The 18,593-nt window shown below is 42.6% G+C and overlaps 1 protein-coding gene across 7 annotated transcripts in view; it reads right to left on the reverse strand.

Moving 5' to 3' along the window:
• Nucleotides 1–823: 823 nt before the first annotated feature.
• Nucleotides 824–18,593, reverse strand: part of LDLRAD4 (low density lipoprotein receptor class A domain containing 4) — a 285,075-nt gene continuing 267,305 nt past the window's right edge. For 3 of the 7 annotated variants that reach the window (XM_062570081.1, XM_062570080.1, XM_062570088.1), the window contains 3 exons: nt 14,397–14,551; nt 4,371–4,424; nt 824–2,489 (listed from right to left, as the gene is read on the reverse strand). In XM_062570081.1, the coding sequence (XP_062426065.1) occupies nt 1,947–2,489; nt 4,371–4,424; nt 14,397–14,551 (752 nt within the window). In that variant the 3' untranslated portion in view covers nt 824–1,946. Of the gene's footprint in view, nt 2,490–4,370; nt 4,425–14,396; nt 14,552–17,835; nt 18,589–18,593 lie in introns of those variants that run through there. The other 4 variants (XM_062570086.1, XM_062570083.1, XM_062570087.1 and 1 more) reach the window with 4 other exon arrangements.

An 18,593-nucleotide genomic window follows, 5' to 3' on the forward strand; every position in this document is an offset into this window, starting at 1 on the left:
TTGGCATTAAAACTCTGCATAGATCAAGGATTCAGTTCAGTTATCAGAGCCACCAGTGCACAGAAGCCAAGCGGAAACCCAACCTCCGGCGAGCGGGACAGGTGCTACGGTACAGCGCTCCTCTGCGGCACCCACCCACTGCTTTCATTAACCAAGCACAAGGCTTACGAATATAGAAAAAGTGAAAGATCTTTAAGTGAAAAATCCCTCTCTCTAACACACTCACTCAGACAGACAGACACACACACACACACACACATATATTAGAAACTATTCAAACTAAGACTCTAAAGGTTTTAAGTCCATTTCCGAAATGCATTTTAAGTGCAAGTTGTGCTTTTTCATGTGCTTGTGATGCCACTATCACCATTTTTCAACTGTCTTCCAGTGCTGCACTTGCTTCCACACAAAACTAGCCAAGGAAGAAATAAATACCCTACATGCCATTTTACAGGTAGGTAAAATCTTCCAACTACTTTTAAGACCAATGTGACAAAACTAGGGCTTACATCCACTTAGTTAATACATAGTAATCTTTACCATGGGCATAGTCCTGCTGGCATCAATGGGATGGTGTGCACGGAGGAGGGCCCATAGCAAAATGCCAATGGTTTGCTGTGAGATTAACTGATGCTCCCAAGTCACCTCCCGAGAGGCTGCAGAAGCCAGCACTGCTTTCGCTGGCGCACCCAGTACTGCTGCAGAAACTGCACGGGGGTTATGACTACAAAAGTCCATTCACTTCAACACGACAGATCTCCAGGGCTGAACTGCAGTATCTAAAAGACGAAATGGGGAGTGAAAAGCACAACAGTCTCAAATATTTTAACAGCATTGCAGGGGAAAAGAATCCCACCTTGCATTTTTAAACCATTTATTGCATAATGCCATGATATGTGACTAAATACATTTCAGACTACAGTGAGGACAGAAACTTCTAAAACCTTAAGTACTGATAATACTGCATTATGAAAAGGAAAAGAATGGCAGCACTTAGTTAGAATCAATATAAATTAGCACATCTGGGATTTCATTTTGCCTTTTATGAAACAAATAGTCTAAACCGCATAATAGCTAAACCCTAATTGATGGAAAATGCTGGGATTTCATATTTGTCTCCTGCCAGCCAGAAGTATCCAAGACACTTTTTGATGCACTGTTATTTGAATGCAAATTATTGCAAAGACAAGTTAAATGTCCTTGTTTTTCTTGATTTGTGTAAGTCAAGAGATGTCAGGCTAAATCCTGTCCCCTTTCTCTAGCAACCTCGGGGGGGAGGGGGAGGGTAAACTCCTCCAGATTACTTCTGGGGCTCAATCATTATTCCACAGGTGAAAAGACAACATATAGAAGAACTTCACATAAAACAGTTCCCTCATATATATTTTTTTAAACATTAAGATAGTGCAACTTTTAAAAACACATTTATCACAACACAAATTAATTCCTTGCATTCATCTAAGTTCTCAACTTTATACCTTGGCACACAAACAGGAATTTTGTTTTATATTAAAAAAATCCACACCCTAGGAGAAAAGAAAAGCAAACTGGCCAATTCTTCCCCCATTTATCTAGTAAAACCTTCTTCTTCTTTCTGCCATTCAGTGAGTATAAAACAGGCTGTACAAGCCTCATTTCTGTGCTAAGTTTACTTTTAGAATTAAATAATTGAAATAGTTTATTAAAAAAAAATAATATATATCCCCCTCTCCCCTGAAACACTGCTCGTAGACAAACTGAATGGAAGTTTGTATTTCTCTCTATCTGATTTGCATCATGCAATTCCCCTGAAAGGAATCAGAAACAAAGAACTGTTTTGCACGTTTGGTTTTACTAAGTTGTACCACGTGAAACGTAACAACACTGTGCACCGGAGCGTGGGGGATTTTCTCTGCCGCCCTGCTCGAATCTCTCGTCTTCAGTTCGAATGCACCTGGGAGAGGAACTTAGACCAGGTTTCCTGCTTTCCTGTCTTGGCCTTTGTTAGGGACTATTGTGCTCTCTGAATTGTTCTGCTGAAACTGAAGTCTGCTCCCCCTCTGTGAGGAAGGAGGCGCATTGCTGTGCTGGTGGTGGAAAAAAGAGGAGCCCGGGTAATGCCCCATGACCTCGCTGTACGTCGGAGGTGGTCCTTCCATCCTTCCATTACTGCTATAGTTGGTTGCACTTATGCCCGAATTGCTGCTTGGTGGGCAGGGGCCCCCATTGTACATTGAAATGTCTATCAAGTCGCTATCAAAAATGGTTCGGTTGGGCGGTGCCCTGACGGACTCCCGATTGAGCTCCATCTGCTGTTCTGGGTCCCGGAGCTGCAGCGTGCACGGGCCTTGGTACGGCGGCGGCTCTTCCCCATCAGAGAGGGAGATGGTTGGAGGAAGGTCAATCTCATGCTGCATGTAAGGGTAAGTGGGCTGGAAGCGACTGAAGCGGTCCCGCTGCATAAAAGATGGGGTGGTAAACCTGTCCCTGGACCTCGGAGCATACATAATCTGAAATGGGAAGAAAGAAACACGTGACTCCGCATCTGAGCAAAGCACTCAGGGTGCTCCCGATGACAAACTGACAAAACGGAAAACAGTTCTTCCTGTCACCTATTTTAGAGATTAAATCCAGCAAATATTGTGTGTGTGGACTCTCACATACATGGGCATGAAAAGAAAAGGTAGGAGTTGGAGGAAGGACAAGATATCTGAGAACGGCCAAGGAAGGACAAGACATTTGAGAAGATCCTCAAGAAGGAAGATGAAGACCCCACACATTATTAAAACATGCAGAATGGAGAGAAAATATTCTGTTCCTGTACATAGCGAAACACTCCAGGCTAGTTTTCTCTCTAGTTTTTAAAATTAATTAGTTTTATGAAAATGTCCCAATACTGAATTTCAGCTGCAGTCTGAGTCTCCCACTCCTACTTGTAGTTAATGTAATACCCAGCATTACCAAAGAATTCAGATGGTCATTTTAGTACATTTATAGAAAAGTCAAGCATATTTCACACCTTCACTATGAGAGCGTATCAGCTGTCCTCCCCACTAGTTCTTAGTCAGAGCTCAGCCTCCGGGGGGGGGGGGGGGGATCTGAAAGGCTTCTATATTGTGTGTGGGAAAAAATGCCTCTGGTACATTTAAGCCCTGAAGAAGGGCAGGATTTATCAGAGGAAGAGTTCAGGAGACTATGAGGAGCTTCTGCTCCTCACTCAGTCTATTCCAGGCACATACAAATATCCCAGATTCTCAAATCTAGATCTATCAAATTACTGTTCTCATTTTGAGGTTCATGCAGGGTCTTTAGCCCCGGCCCTGCCACCAGGAAGATTCACTGTTCAATTAAGCAGAATGAGGTAGCTCAGAACAAAGTACCCAGAAATGAGCACGTGGAGCAGGGAGCTGTACTCGCAGGATGATAGGAAACACTGGTGATAGGATATGTGCTGTAAACCCTGTCCATGTCCAGGGCTAGCTGCTGTTGCTTAACCTTTATACTCCTGGGAGTTATGTCCCCTCTCTCTCTTGAGATTTGCCCTATAAGAGCCTCTCTAGGCAACTAAAACCAAGGAGAACACCATTCCTTTGTTTGAAACCCTAGAGCATGGAGGATTGCAGGAAGCAGATTAGGAGGAGGTAGCAAAAGTAGCAGTAACACACCCCACCTTTTTGCAGTAAGCTTAGCAGCTAGAGGACCTAATCAGAAGGTGTAAGACATTCTTTCAATTTTTACATTAGCTGAAGGGGGTTTCAGTCCATACCTCAGGATTCTTAGTAGCCTGCTACCACCTGCTTTCAAGATGCTACCATTTTGCAGGGTGGAGGGTCAGTCATTCCTACCTTTTGAAGCTGTTCTTTTTGCATTACTATTGCAAATACTCACAGGGCAAGGGCAAGAGAATGCTTATTTGCCGAGCCCTAATAATTACAGCACTCATCTGGAGGAGAAATGACTCTATGCACAACCAGGGCCACAGAGAAGGAGGAATTAGAACCTAGCAGAATTAACCTAGTGGACAAGTTACTTGCAAGAGGAAAACCACAGGCAGAAGAGTAACCTGTCACCTGGATTCTGCTGAATACTCAAATTTACTGAGCCACTGAATGAAAGACAGGCACCTCCACCACTCACCTGTGAACATCTATTATGATATAGGGAGTTGCTGATGGAGGAGAGACATAAGGTAGGTGCCTTAATTAAAAAGTCTGAGACATTTATGAAATGTGAATTAAGACAGACTCAGACGTTCACATGATCCTGGCTCTTGATATATGCTGTTAAACTTTATTTACTAAACAGCAGGTATGTTTTCAAGAGGGAGCAAATACACATAATGGTAAACAGGAAAGCACATTGCTGAAGATCAACAAGAAAACCAGCTGTACCTCTGAAGCACCCTGGCGTGAAACCGAGCTTTCTGAAGGCCACAAGCACCCTTCCTGGAATGTAGAAAAAAACAACAAAAGAGAAAAATTAATATATCACATGATCACCTGCCTCAGTACTACAAGCAGACTAAGAGCAGTCAGCTTGTAACAATTGGTTACCTCAATCTAAATAAAGGTGATATTAACACATCGCCACCGGCCCTTGTCAACACTCTGAATGCAGAGCAAACAGCAGCTCTGTATTCAAGCAAGTCAAGCTGAATCTGCTCGGAAAGGGCTGCGATGCCAGCCACAGCACCCAGTGTCACAGGCCATAAAAATACTGCAAGCAAGTCACGGCTATAAGTGTTTGGCAACATGCAAGGACAACAGCATTTCAGCACTTCCGTGTTGAGCTGGTACCCGTCACCTCCTTATGTGACGAGGTCACATCAGAAAGGTCAGTAGGTCTGATGGAGCTGCCCCAATTATACAAATGAGTCTAACAATTACAGCAAAACCTAATGTTTGTAATCTCATCGAGATGACACTCTTCTGAACCCAGGAATACTCTGGTCAAAACTTTCAGTTTCCCAATTCCCACTATAAACAGCAATTAAACAACTAAGGTTTCAGCCACCAGCTCCCCTCTTCAACCACTTCCCTCAACCAACTATCTTCTTAGGCTGAAGTATTTTTTCTCTTGTGGCTTGAAAGCCTGTTCTGACACTTTACCAACACTCAGGGCAGAGTAAAAGGGTGAATAAGAACATCTCAATAACGAAAAACAGCTTAAGATGTATTTTTATCTTTTCTTTTCAGTAATTTTTTAGAGTAGCAATAACTACCGCAAAGGTTTTATTTTACTTGAAAACTTCAGAGCCAAAAGGAACACATCAGAAAAGCTATAAAGCACAGAAATTCAATCTTAGCTCCAAGAAAATGGTCACAGCCATATAATGTTTTCAGTTTCTTGCACTAAGTCAAGTTTTATGATTTTACAGACATAAGAACAGGAAGGAAAATGCATACTGTCCCAAAAGGTGCTATCCTGTATAGACTAATGTCAAATTCTACTCTCCTGCTTTTTCTCACTGAAGCACATCTCAGTGTATTTAAGAGATTAAAAACAGACCTAACTAGATGATCATCATGACAGTGCAAGACCAAAAGCCTTCTGTGATTTTCTCAAGAGGGTCCACCACAGAGGAAAGCTGCTCTAAGAGGAATCTCCCACAACATCCAGCTATCAAGGGAAATGCTTTGAATAACAAAGCTGACCAATTACTTTTGTTCTGTAGTCTTAGAAAGCAGATACAGAAGGAGACTGTCAGCTGTGATTATTTCCACCTTCCTTTTGCAAACATCCTTGTTTGGAATAACTTGATATGAATGACAAGTCTTAGGCAATTCACATACTGCTGTGGCAATACTAAGTTTTGTCTGCAGCAGAAGTAATAATTATTTAACTGTAGTGGCTCAAATTATACTAGCATCCACCTTTCTTTCCATGACTCCATCATACAGATACCCTCATTTTGAAATATCTGAAGGCGTATTTGCAATTAAAGCAACCAAGTTATCAGTAGCTGACCAAGCAGGCTCGCAGCCTGTTGCAATTGTTAAGTAAAACATATCAGTCAAAGCTAAAGGGCCCAATCAACAGCTCATAAGCTACAGGCCATATGTAGCCCAGCAGCAGATTTCTCTGGGTGGTGGTTTGAAAAATATGATACTGTGTAGCTTTACATTTCATGCAACCAACTCCATCTCAGTTCAGGCTCAAAACAGAGGAAAGTCAAAAAAATGACCCAGCCTCAGAAGGAAGGTTATCCACCAACAACACTGCTGTTACTCAAGACTCTCTTAAGGAAGAGAGCTGGTGATGTGGAAGCAGAAACAATGATTCCCAGCTGAAGACCCACCTCACCTAAAGCAGAAGAGTAAGAAAAGCTGAAAGAGACAACAAGGTATCTGGGAAACATCTCCCCATGCTGAGATGGCATTGGATCTGCATGATGAGCCTGGGCATGCATACCTGAGAACAAGTCCTTGTACCATGCATGTCCGACAGAAACAACCTCCTGCTAGAAGAGATCAGTTATTCAGCTTCGACTGCTGACACCCGAATCCCAGTACAAGAAAAGACCTTGCCTGGAGGCCCTGCAGGTGCTGCAGGGACTCACAGAGTGTGACTGGAGTCCTGGGGTACCCGGGCCAAGATAAGGAGCCCAAGGCACTTGCACTCAAGGTTAACTACATGAGGAGGCAAAAGGCTTGAGAAGCAGCTGAGGTCCAAGTTGCGAGATCCTTAGGACACGAAGCTGAACAATGGAAACTTATTTCTTTCAACATAGCAAATAAGCTTCTCTCACCAAGTAATTTATTAAAAATACATTTCTAAAATATGGTGTTTTTGTTAAAGAAAGAAATTACAATTTTGATTTTTTTTTATATACTCTGAATCTGCTGATATCACTCTGTCTTTCAATTCCTGCCTCAGCCTGCCAGCCTACAGGGGTACGATGGATTACAGGAAGAACATCGCCCTGAGCAGAGCAGATGTGACTGAGGTTCAGCTTTCTTTTTTACTTCTGCACCTATGGCAGGCGATGACAGCTGTGTCCTTCAGAGGTGAGGCAAGTTTATCATTCTCTCTGAAGGAAATCTCTCGCCAAGTGTGGTGTCACTGAGGAGCTGTAAGAAATCTGTATCTCCAGAAACATCTCACCCCTATATAGTGTATGTTAGTGCCTCTTTGCATGTTCTTGTCGTAATAAAACTAGGAATTAAATCAGTATTAAAAATAAGAAAAGATCACTTCTCTGCTCTTACAGTTGAGGCAGCAGAGCAAGATAGATCCGCAAAGACCACTTAGCTAGAACGCAAGAGACATATCTCAGACTGGCCATACTGGAGTATATGGGAGGTGACTGTCTAGCACCCCAGAAGCAGTGGCCTTGTGGTCCCTCGCCACTGTTACAGAGCCACTTCCCAGCCTGTGACCAACACCAGGCCCAGGCAGTACAGCCCAGCACGATGCCGGAGCAGCTCCCAGCCCTGGCACAAGCTCTCAGTCCCAGCGCCGTGCTGCCCGGCCCAGTGCCGGCAGGTGTTTCAGCTAACAAATCCAGAGCAGGCAGTCCTGGATGTCCTCTCAAACCAACTGCCCAGGGATTTCTACAAGCAGTTCTCAGTTATGTACAACCAAGGATAAGCCCAAGTAAATGCAATTCACCCATTTTTTTGTGGGCAATGTATCATTTGTCTGCTTCTTATATGCACCCAATAGCTAACCTTACCCGTTTCAATCATCTCCTCTGTCTGAAACAGACCAAAGGTGTTCAGGCCTGAGTTTTAATATTTGTAATTAAAAGCAAGAGAGAGCATACACATTTGTCCCATAAATGATCTTCATTTTTAACACTGTTAGGTTTTGGAATGAAAAAGGATATGAGTCTTCATGGTAAACTCTAGCCCTACAAACAATACAAAAGGAAGAAAAATCTTAGGGTTCCAGGCAGGTCTTTTGCTGCCTTTAGATGTTCCTAGGTTTGAGGATAATTTATGGAAATAAAACTTTGGGGATTAGTTTTTGAAATAACAGTAGCATTTGATAAATCACGTTGTGTGATTACTTAATTATCTTAAGGTAATGATTATTTAAGTCAAGGTTTAAAACTTATGAGACCACATAAACCTAAACTAATTTGCTTTATTTGTATTTTACGAAGATTTAAAGCTTCAAGAATTAAGTAGTTTAGGAAGGTGACTTTTCAAGGCTGTTTGAGCTTGCTGGGGCATGCAGAGCCATCCAGCTAACTTGGGTCAGGAAGAAAAAGATTCGCTGGAAGACAGGTTTTGACGTTTTTAACTCAGGATAAATTACAAATAAAATTTTATGCTCAGTAAGAAAAAAATCCTCAAATTGTAATGAAGCAAAAGCAACCTACATGATACAAATTCCAAAAAGGTCTACTACTATCTTCTGATCAAGTGTATCTTCCAATACTTGGGTGGTTTGGAAACCCCTAACTGATTTGTGATGGGCTTGATTCTCAGCTGCCAACCTCCCTGGGTCTGTACATATATTCTGTGTTTACTATGCTTATTTACTGACACTCTTAAGGAAATTTCTTTCCGGTGTTATGCTTCTGACAAATAGAATTGCCTGAAATTATATTACCTGCAAAGCAGAAGCTAGTTTTTCATTTAATGAAATGCACTGGAGCTACTAATTTTTTCCTTTTCTTCCCATCTGCTTTCACAGAGAAGATATCTCTTCTGCCCTTGATTACTCTCTCTATTTTATTTTTTTTATACACCCCCCCCCCCGCGTTTTTTGTGTAGATGAAGTGTTTCAGGTGTAGTTTCTGATTTTGGCCCTAGGTGGCAGTAATATATTATACCAGATTAAAGCAGTGGGTTACTTAAATACTCCAGGAAGACAACACAGGCAGGTTTCTTCCTCTCTCCTTGTTCTTGGGTTATACAGACCATCACAGCTCTTAAGACTATAACATTTTCCCTCTGAACACAAGCAAAACCTTTGTGTACGCCCTAACAGAATAACAGAATGACAAGTATTACAGCAAGATTGCTCTTTCCCTTAAAAGCTGTATTTCCCAAGGGCAGGAAAGGTTATAGCGTCTGGCAGAACAGTGCACAGCATCGAAGAGAAGAGGTATGAAAAAGAGAGAAATAATTACGGAGAGAACCAAACTTGTCTTCTGCCTCCCTAGAGTTATAGTCATAATGATTATTTCTGCTACTTAACGCTTTAAAGCCTTTATTTCTTCAACTTCACAGTGTGTTGCCGTACAATCTTAAGTAATCTTCACTTCACCGCAGTGAAAGAAGTAAGTGCTATTATCCTTCCTCCTTTATTTGGAGATGAAGTAACTTGCCCAGGGTGACACAGTGAGTCAACAGTAACCAGAAGCAGGAGCTCCCAGCTAGACCTACCTGCAGATTTCACAGATTGTGCTGCCCTTATTAAAGACGTTCTGCCTTTACCACGGTAGACTTCAAACAGCAGCCGCCAGCACATGCTGTCCCCACTGGCAGCACACCTTGCGGAGAGGCAAGCCCTGCACTCCTCACGCAGGCAGTAGGAGAGCACAGCACATGTCCACGGCCTGCAAACTGCTGCCCAGGAAGAAGGAAAAGGGTTCAGCAAGCACGGTGGTCTATGTTGGTACTCACTTGCTTACACTGTCCTGGCTATAGACTGGGTTCTTGTTCCCACCAGGACTGATTTCTTGCTTTGCTCGTTGATGTAACAGAACGAGAACGAGCAAATGAAGGATGCTGGCTGCGAAGAGAAGTAGTAATGCTAACGCTGGTGGGGCATGATTTTAAAGGGCAACAGGCAAGACTGACAGTTGAAGTCATCAACAAATTCCTGGAGTTATCAATATTGTTGAGTATTTTCTGTCATCCTCCTGTCATCTTAATTTTTCCCTTCTTAATTCCACAGTAGGTATTCTGGCTAAATTCACGGAAGAGTACAGTATTTTTACAACTCTCCTCCTGGAATTCAGCACTCGAGATGGGCATTATCAGTGGCCATCCTAATGAAAGCTGACACACTCCTGCAGCGACGCTGCCCACCGAGGTGGGAGGCCAGGAGGTGGGGGCCAGGCAGGCTAACCACCTGGCATGAGGCATGCAGGGACTTCTGCTGCCAGGAGTGGGCCTAGGGCAGTCAACTGTTCAGTACTCTTTCAACATCCATTTTAGAACAGAAAAAGACACAAAGAGACAAGCAGCCAGGACAAGGAGAAAGAATCAATATAGGAACACCAGAAGTTCATTAAATATCTCCTAGTGAATCACTTTTCAGATCTGCTTTCCCTCAATGTCCTCTTGGAAATCGCTAGTGATGACACTAAGTTAATCATCAGAAAGCAAGATTTATCTTGGTTTTGCCCCAGCAGACAGGATAGTCTGTGCCAGTCATCTGGCCAGCACTACCTACGCTGTGGCAGAATCATTTTGGTTACCAAGAACGCTGCCCTCCCTATCAAATATCAGTCCTTGTAAGCCACAGCCAGCAACTCTTCAGCCCGCATCTTCCCCGAGGCGTCAGAGCTGCCCTGTGCACTGCCATGTCTCTCCAAGGAGAGGTTGTGCTTCAGCGGTGCAGCAGCAGCGAGTCCATCCGTGCTATACGCAGTGCTGTACGGCCTCTGCCTGCCCCTCAGCAACTCTGCAAAGCTGGGCTGCAAAGCCAAGCGCTCCTTGGGGATCCTCCAGCAGGGGGAAAAGTTTAATATTTTATTCCTCGTGATATGGACACCATTCAGTATTGGACATGCTCGCTTCAGGCTGCCTTCGTGTCAGTGCCACTGTCACTCAGCATCGTTTGATCCCTCACAGTTAGTGTTACCAAAACTCATATTTCTACTAATATTAAAGCCATGATTAAATTCCACCTGAACTGATGGAGCGAACGGGGTTTTGTAGGTTTTAATATCCCCACTAGAAGACAGCAGGGTGCAGGGCTTGCTGGGATGAACCCTCAGCAAAATCACTACAGGAAAATGCAGTATTTCTGAGCACTCAGATCACCCTGCCCAGTGTGTGATCTAAGGTCTTAGTGCACTAATCAAAGTAGTTAAAAAAAAAAAAAAAAAAAAAAAAAAAAAGACCAAGGAAAATTTTGGAAGATGATAAGACTCCAGAAGGGATAAAAAGGGGGGGGAGATGGAAGAAAAAAAGTAAAGATCTGATGAATACAAAGGAAAGTATATTCACAGAACAAGAATGTAACAACTACTTTTCAGTATGCATTTGCCACAGAGCAACTGATATTTTCTCTGGAATCAGTCCCTTTTCTGACCTTTGAACATTACTAATATTTGTGAGTCTAATGATATTTGGTGGTTTTTTAACATTCTAGTTTCTGGACTCAGAAGACTATGAGAATTTCAAATTCCACACTTACTTAAAAAAAAAAAAAAAGAAAAAAAAAAGAAAGACATTTAGCCAGACACAGGAGAATCCCATATGCACAACTTTTTTTTTTTTTTTTTTTTTTTCATTATTTTGGAGGCCTGACTCCATGAGTTTTAAAGGTCTGAGGTTGGTTTTAAAGCTGAGAGAATTCACTTATCCACTTCCATTACACTTTTTGAAAGAACTGGAATAAAAAAGATCAGCTTTTGGACACTGGGTATTTACGGCACTAAAATCTGTGCAATTCAGTTAAGTTCAGCCATTGGAACACATGATTATCTAGAAATAGGACTGGCTTGAGAAAAAGGAACAAAACTGAACATAATACATGCATGGAAAAAATGGCCCATGAGATCAGAAAGGCCAGCTCTGGTCTCTTGATACACCTTTGCAACTAACATGAAGGAGGTTTCACTTAATAGTCAACTACAGGAACTGGCCAACAGCCAGTTCATTTATGTTGTTACTGTCTTCTAAGTAGTACTGCTAACTTCCTCTATTTTCATTCACTTTTTCTCACACAACAAAAGGCCTGTGTCAGAATGGTATTTTTTTAGGCACCAATAGTTAATAAACCTTTAAATCTGTTTCCAGAATCTATATACCATAAAAACTCTGTTCCCTTGGAAGCATCCCAGTTATTAACAGCATTCATGCACTGAAAAAAGCTTGCCTGGTTAAAAAATGAATATATTTTAGAAGTGCATTCTCTAACTTGTATTTTACTACTCTTGCTATCTATTTGCCTCATGCAATTCACTCTGCTTTGGACAATGAAATAGACTGGTCATTTCCAGTTTCACTTCTCAGAATAAATGCTTTCATTTCCTGATTCTCTTGCATTGTACACTGCTTTTATTATTTGTACTGTGAATAGCACATGATTAGTTTCCATCAGAATTTCCTTCTAACACCGAAGACAAAGGAAAAATCAAACATATGACATCTCTTCTCAGAGACCACTGAAGTCCTGTTCTGCATAAACTTGACAATCTTTTAAGAACAATTTTGGCTTATCAGAAACCCAGATGAGTAACAGTGATGACAAACCTGTACCAGAAAGTCTTTAGAAGAATTAGTAACCAGTTCTTGCCAACCAATCATCTATTCCTATAAAATGCTCACTTGACTATGATTATCATTACTTACACGGGTGCCATCAAAATGAAACTGAGTCAATGTTTTAAAAATGATTTAAGAGCAGCTTTAGATACTAAAGCAGCTCCTGAGTCCCCACTGTCTAATCGCATGTTCTTAATCACAAAAAGATGATGTTTTCTCCCTTACTTCCAAGAGAAAGGCCCAACTTCCTCTAATAACAGACAATACTAATGAACCATACAAAGAAAATAATGGGTTACTTCATGCATTTGACAGCTCACTGCAGTTTTAAAAAATTTCAAAACACAAAAATATGCTTCCTTTATCTCAAATTATTTCATTTCAGGCACTACTTGTAGCAATTATAGCTAACATTTTTCAGACAGAAGTACAGTTCTTGAATTACTATGTCCATTTCAAAGAAATTCTCAAATTAATCTAACCAATTTTTCCAGCTCTGAAGTCCACAAGGTTAAAGTTTCACAAGCTCCAATATCATTTGCAACCAAATTAGTACTAAGTATTTGTGAATTACCAGAGTGATAGGGAACGAATCTACCGTCTCTCAGGGAGACAGTTCCTTTCCTTCCGATGCAGCCTTTGAGGTGCAAGTGCTATTCATATCAGCAGCAGAGTGCAGGTGATGTGTTGAATGAGACCTTCAAGAACTCTAGGTTTGCTCTGTTTTACGGTTGCCCTTCAGGACAAAGTTGCGTAGAGTGCAGCTCCGCGGCTGCAGTTCAGGGTAGATCCTGGTGCCACTGTTCCTGCCTCCTCTGCGCCAGCAGTGTCATGCTTGTGCCCATGCCCTTCCCTTGTTCAGGGAGCTGATCTGGTTGAAATGTAACTGGGCCAGAAAAGCAATCGGTTTTCAGCCAGATGAGCTCCCTGAAGCCTCTCACCGTGTGGTCACCAGCTCCCCAAGGAGCACAAACAAAGAGGTGGGATCACATGACGATGATGGAAAGAAGAGTGAGACTGTGGGCTTAGCCAGGTTTAAACCATTATGGGACTGTGCCTTCCAGTCAAAATTGTATGATTTTTTTTGACAGTGAAACAAAATAAAGCAGTGAACCCAGTACTGTTGCCAGGAATTCAATGCATCATGAAAGCTATCCTCACAAATGGCCCTGCGGCCATCCCAGGCAGCAAAGAGGCCAGGAGCAGCACTTTGAGGACACTGAAGAGCACATCAGAAAGAATCTCCCTACAACAGCACAGGATAATCTGTGGCACTGTGAGCTTGGGGGGATGTATCAAGGTCAGGGACAGTCTGTGGTTAACCCAAACAAGAGAGCGATGTGTCCCAACTGGTAAACATCTGGCTCGCTAGCCAAGTTAACTAGGTTGGCTGGGGACAGCCTTTACCACAAGACTTGACTCAGATTCAATCTTAAGCCTTCGGCTCTATTACAAGGCATTTTAACCACTCCAGTTCCTTGGGGAGAGATCGTTTGCCTAATATTTTCTTGTTACTGGTATGAGACAGACAAAATGCTGTATTTTCCTGAGCCATTACTGGAATAGTGCTTTGGATCCAGCAAACTGTTACTGCAGTTTCACAAGATAGTAATAGTGGTAAAACTCCAGGATGGTATTAGTAGATATACAGAAAGTCACAGCAACACTTAATTTACTCTTCAGACCCCAGGTGGTCTCCATTCACTCCCCTCCACCCCGCTTCAAACTGCAGCAGTGGCAGTGAACAGGATTTCATATTTGAGCTTCCAAACACAAAATGAAGAAAAGCTACGTAAAACGATGCAGGGCCCACAAATAATCGTGGGTAGTACATTTTAAACTCACGTTCTCAATTTTAGTCTACTGATAAATACAACATCAGCAACAAACCTAACTACAGGGAGTAGCAGAAACCAGAAGTTCTTCAGAGAGCTGCCCATACGAGAGCTTCTCAAGAAGCCTTTGATACAGACCAGTACACCATGAGGAGAAGGAAGCTGGTACAAGGGAGTTCATACTCACCGTCTGCAAAGTCTCTTCCTGCCTCCTGCTTTGGCTCTGTCGGTTGATAAAGGAGCGTGTCGAGAGTTTGTAGTGGTTCAACAAGCAGATGATCACTACCACCATAACAGTTATAACCACAATTATAATGATGATTTGAACAAACTCCAGTTCAGCTGCAACAATAGAGAAAAAAAAGAAAATGTCAATCAATCACACACACAATGTCATCAAACCAATAACCTGAAAACACTCACTACTTCATCAAAATTGATCCAGATTAAGATCTTTACTGGTGTCCACCTTGCAAAATTTTGAAAAGAGATCTATGTCCTAAAAAGTAATGTATAGCTTTCTTTTTCAGCAGCACTGATCGATAGATGCCAAGTAGCTGCAAGTGAAAGGTAAACTTCCCAGTGATCCTCTACTGCAGCCTTCATGGGTAATAAAGCTCTTCAGCTGAAACATCAAGGATGATTTTTAGATAATACAACAATTCTATATTAAAAAAATTAGAACTATTTTAATAGCCACCTGCAATGCCAGCAGAGGCTAGAGGGCTCCATACACTTCAAAGCAGAGGTCACAGGGAGAGAAATCAGGACACTGTATAAGTATTTCAATGATCAACATTCTGCTGTCAGACTCTACCTATGAGAAAAGAAGGAAGACCAAAGGGGAGACAATCCTTAATTTTGGTCACCTAAATAGTGTGAAAGCAATGAACAGCCTTGTCTTTAATTTCACATTACCTAAATCAAGTTGAAAACAAACTTTTGTCCTAGCGAACCTACAGGTAGTCTTTTCTTCAGTTACTTGCTCCCCTCCACCTACAGTAAAATTAACCTTTTAATACATTGCTATACATTTAAAAGTCTAAAAAGAGTTCTGGTATTCTAAACCAAGACACATTCCTTTATGGTTAAAAACGACATTAGGGCTTACTTGTTGCAAGTACAAGACAGCAAACACCGTAAAAGCCCATCGTTTTATCAAAAATCCTGCCTGTACAACAAATATAAAGTATATGTTTAGAATCACACCACCTGCAGTCACTCTCGTACCCTTTCGGCTATAGTGTAGCATCATGGACGAGCAGGCTAAGAGAAGACACTGCGCTTTGGAGTTATGCAGTTGCTGGTATTTCTATGGAAACTGCCTTGCTCACAGGGGTCACTCTCATCTCGAAAGACGACCTCCAGTTAACCTCCAGGAGGAGGTCTTTGGATGCTGGGGAAGTAAAAAGGAGGGAAGTGGAGGGAGTTGCTCTGTTCTCACCACTTTTCAAAAATGACACTACTTTTGGGTGCCAAAATGTGACTTTAGGAACTCGAGGGTAAATTCCTGCTTTTAAAAAGTCAATGAGGAAAAAAGATACCAAAAGTTAAAAAACAAAAGGACAAAGCAAATACAGTGGAGAGAATAAGCTTTCTCACTTATCTCTCTCTCATTTGTAGTCATCATCTCCCTTCTGTGTAATAACAGTAGCTGAAGCTTACGCAAACACAATATGACTATGAAGCTGAGCTAGAAAAGTACTGTTCACACTCACAGTTCAAAATGTCCTGCAGTGGAACTAAAGGAAACCCAAGTTTGTTTCATTATTCTAAGCTTTCTTCCAAACCTAACCTCAGTCTTCAAGACCTGGGAGGGTGCTGGTGCCTGAGGGAGGACAGCTTTGGACACACTACCGCCAGCTTGCACCCCAAAGTCCAGCAGTTTGCCCGAGGTTTGCAATGGGCAGGAGTGGGCAAAGATCTAAGCACTGAGTTTCAGCAATCCTCACAACACGAGTAGCTGAACTTTATTCAAAGCCACAGAAAGATTAAAGGGGCCCTTAGCAATGCAATAATATGTCTATCATTTAATCTCTCTTTTCTGTTAAGTACCATCCATTCATTAGTAACATTGTCAACACTTATGAATAATTTCTTTAGTCAGTGTTTTGCAGCCTTCGTCTGCTTTTGCTAGCAATCCCATATGCAGCAGCCTGTGTGCCATTTTTTGTCTGGAGGCACTGGAAGCTAATGATGTCAGTACTAAAAGATCCAAAAGCAGCAAGCACAGAAATTAATTAAAAGACAAAACAAAACACAAAAACACGCTGAAGTATACAGCCAATTTTTTCTTGGGTCAAAAGTGCAGAATACAGGCTTGACACAGAGAACAAATGCTGCAATTCAGATTCTGTGAATACTAAGTATCAAAGGGGCTCTTTACGCAAAACTCTTTTTTTTTTTTTTCAGACCATGTAATATTTTATGACTGGAAATTGAGAGACTGTTGCTAAAGGGTGACATGGAAAACAAGCAATGTTGATTTAGGCTTTCCTAGAATGCAAAGATCACTGGAATGACATGTTGCTTCTATATCTGCCAAGGGCAGAGTCTTCTAAATTTATCAAGGCCCCAGCATTTCAGGGGCAGGGGACAGTTCTCTCCTCCACAAAGAAATGATTGGGATTGGGAGCATTTCCCTTCTGGGGCAAAAATCATTTGAAAATAGATGACCGAAACGCGGCCGCATCACCAAATCACCGCACGCCAGTGCGCGCGCGCACCGTTTCCCAAGCGCGGCTTTATCTTGCAAACACTGCAACGTAACAAACTTCCCACCGATGTCGGAGAGGATTTTCTCGCTGGAGAGGGGAGGAAAAGGGAAGGGGAGAGAGACGTTCAACATTTTCTTGCTCCTGACTAGTCGTTCTCCTAATCACTAGGTTATTAATAGGCAAAAGTAAGAGAAAAAAAGACAAGAGCAGAAGCGGTCTCTGGTTACCGACACCGCTCAAGGCAACGCAAACAGTTTCTGACGGCTGCTGACACACACTTAGTCACTTCGGTCCCTCACCCCCCGCCTGCCTCCTGCCCCGCTGACGAAGTCTGCGGCACGTGTCCGCCTGTGTGAAGAGCCCTGGCACCCAGGGCGCTCTGCTCCGCGAACGCGTTTTCCTTTATAAGGACTTTTTCCCCCCATAAATTAAGCAAGGAGGAATGTGGAGAGAGAAAGAAGTGATACACTTTTACCTCCCCCTGTCTCTGTCTCTCTCTCTCTCTCAAACGCACACGGACTTCTTCACACACAGGAAATAAAATTTATAGTACACTTTCCCCAGAATATTTTTCCTCATACACGCGCAACAGGAAAAAAGGCAATTACATATTTAATGAAAACACCTTCACAGAAAAAAAAAGACAAGAAAACATTTCTTCTATCAATAATCATACAAGTGAAAATGTCTGGATCATCATCCTGTATTATCCTTTGAAAACAAACTCTCTCTCCCAAGCAATAAAAGCCCTCCTCGGCGTCCTGGGGCTCTGATTACAAGCAGTCCTTCGAGCCGAGCCGGCGGGATTATAAGCAGGATTTCACTTCACTTCGCTCAGGCAGAACTCAGGGGCTAAACTCACAGTAATCCTAGTCATGCAAATACATTAAAAAAATAAAATGGGAGTACCTCTTTCCAATAACAGGTCTTTTAACCGTGCATCCTTCACCGCTGTACTGTTAAGCTGCTCACTGGACATAATCGTGTCCTCTGGAAAAGGGATTCGAGCCTTTCCGTGAACCCCCCGAGCAGGCGCCGCATCACCGGGCAGCCTCCGGCTCCGCGCTGCAGGGAAATCGCGTCTCGCTGCCGCTCGCCCAGAGCTACCCAGGTACGGCCAGCGTGCTTGCTGTCTGTCTGTCTGTCTGTCTGTCTGTCTTTCTCTCCCCCTCTCTCTCTCCAGTATATCAGCAGGGCCCGGCCCAGGCGCTAGACAAAATGCTGTGGCTCAGACCGCAGACTGTGGCTACCAATTATCAACTGCCATCAGCAGAGAGCAAGTTGCAAAGTAGCAGGAACTCGGCGGTGCCGTGGAAACCGATAGAGAGTCCAAGTCTCCTATCTTCAGACCAGCTGAAGCAGACTTTCACTCTTGTTTACCCAAAAAAGCGCGCATGCATACGCTGCCGGTGTGTCCGCACGCGCGCGGGCACCCCGAGGCAGCGGGGATGTATGTTTAAACTCTTAGCAATGCAAGCTTTCTAGGCTTTGTCTGGAACAAAATGAAAAAAAAAATACAAAAATAATCAACAAGAGAAAAAAAAATCCACAGGGCTCGAGTAAAATCCTTTGCTCTTGATCCCTGCCACAAGATTTTTGTCTTGCGTGTTGGTGGATAGCGAAAGAGAGAGCAGGAGGCAGAGAGAAGTAAAAGAAAGATGTGCATC

This window comes from Rhea pennata, chromosome 2 (assembly GCF_028389875.1).
Source record: "Rhea pennata isolate bPtePen1 chromosome 2, bPtePen1.pri, whole genome shotgun sequence".
Lineage (NCBI taxonomy): Eukaryota > Metazoa > Chordata > Aves > Rheiformes > Rheidae > Rhea > Rhea pennata.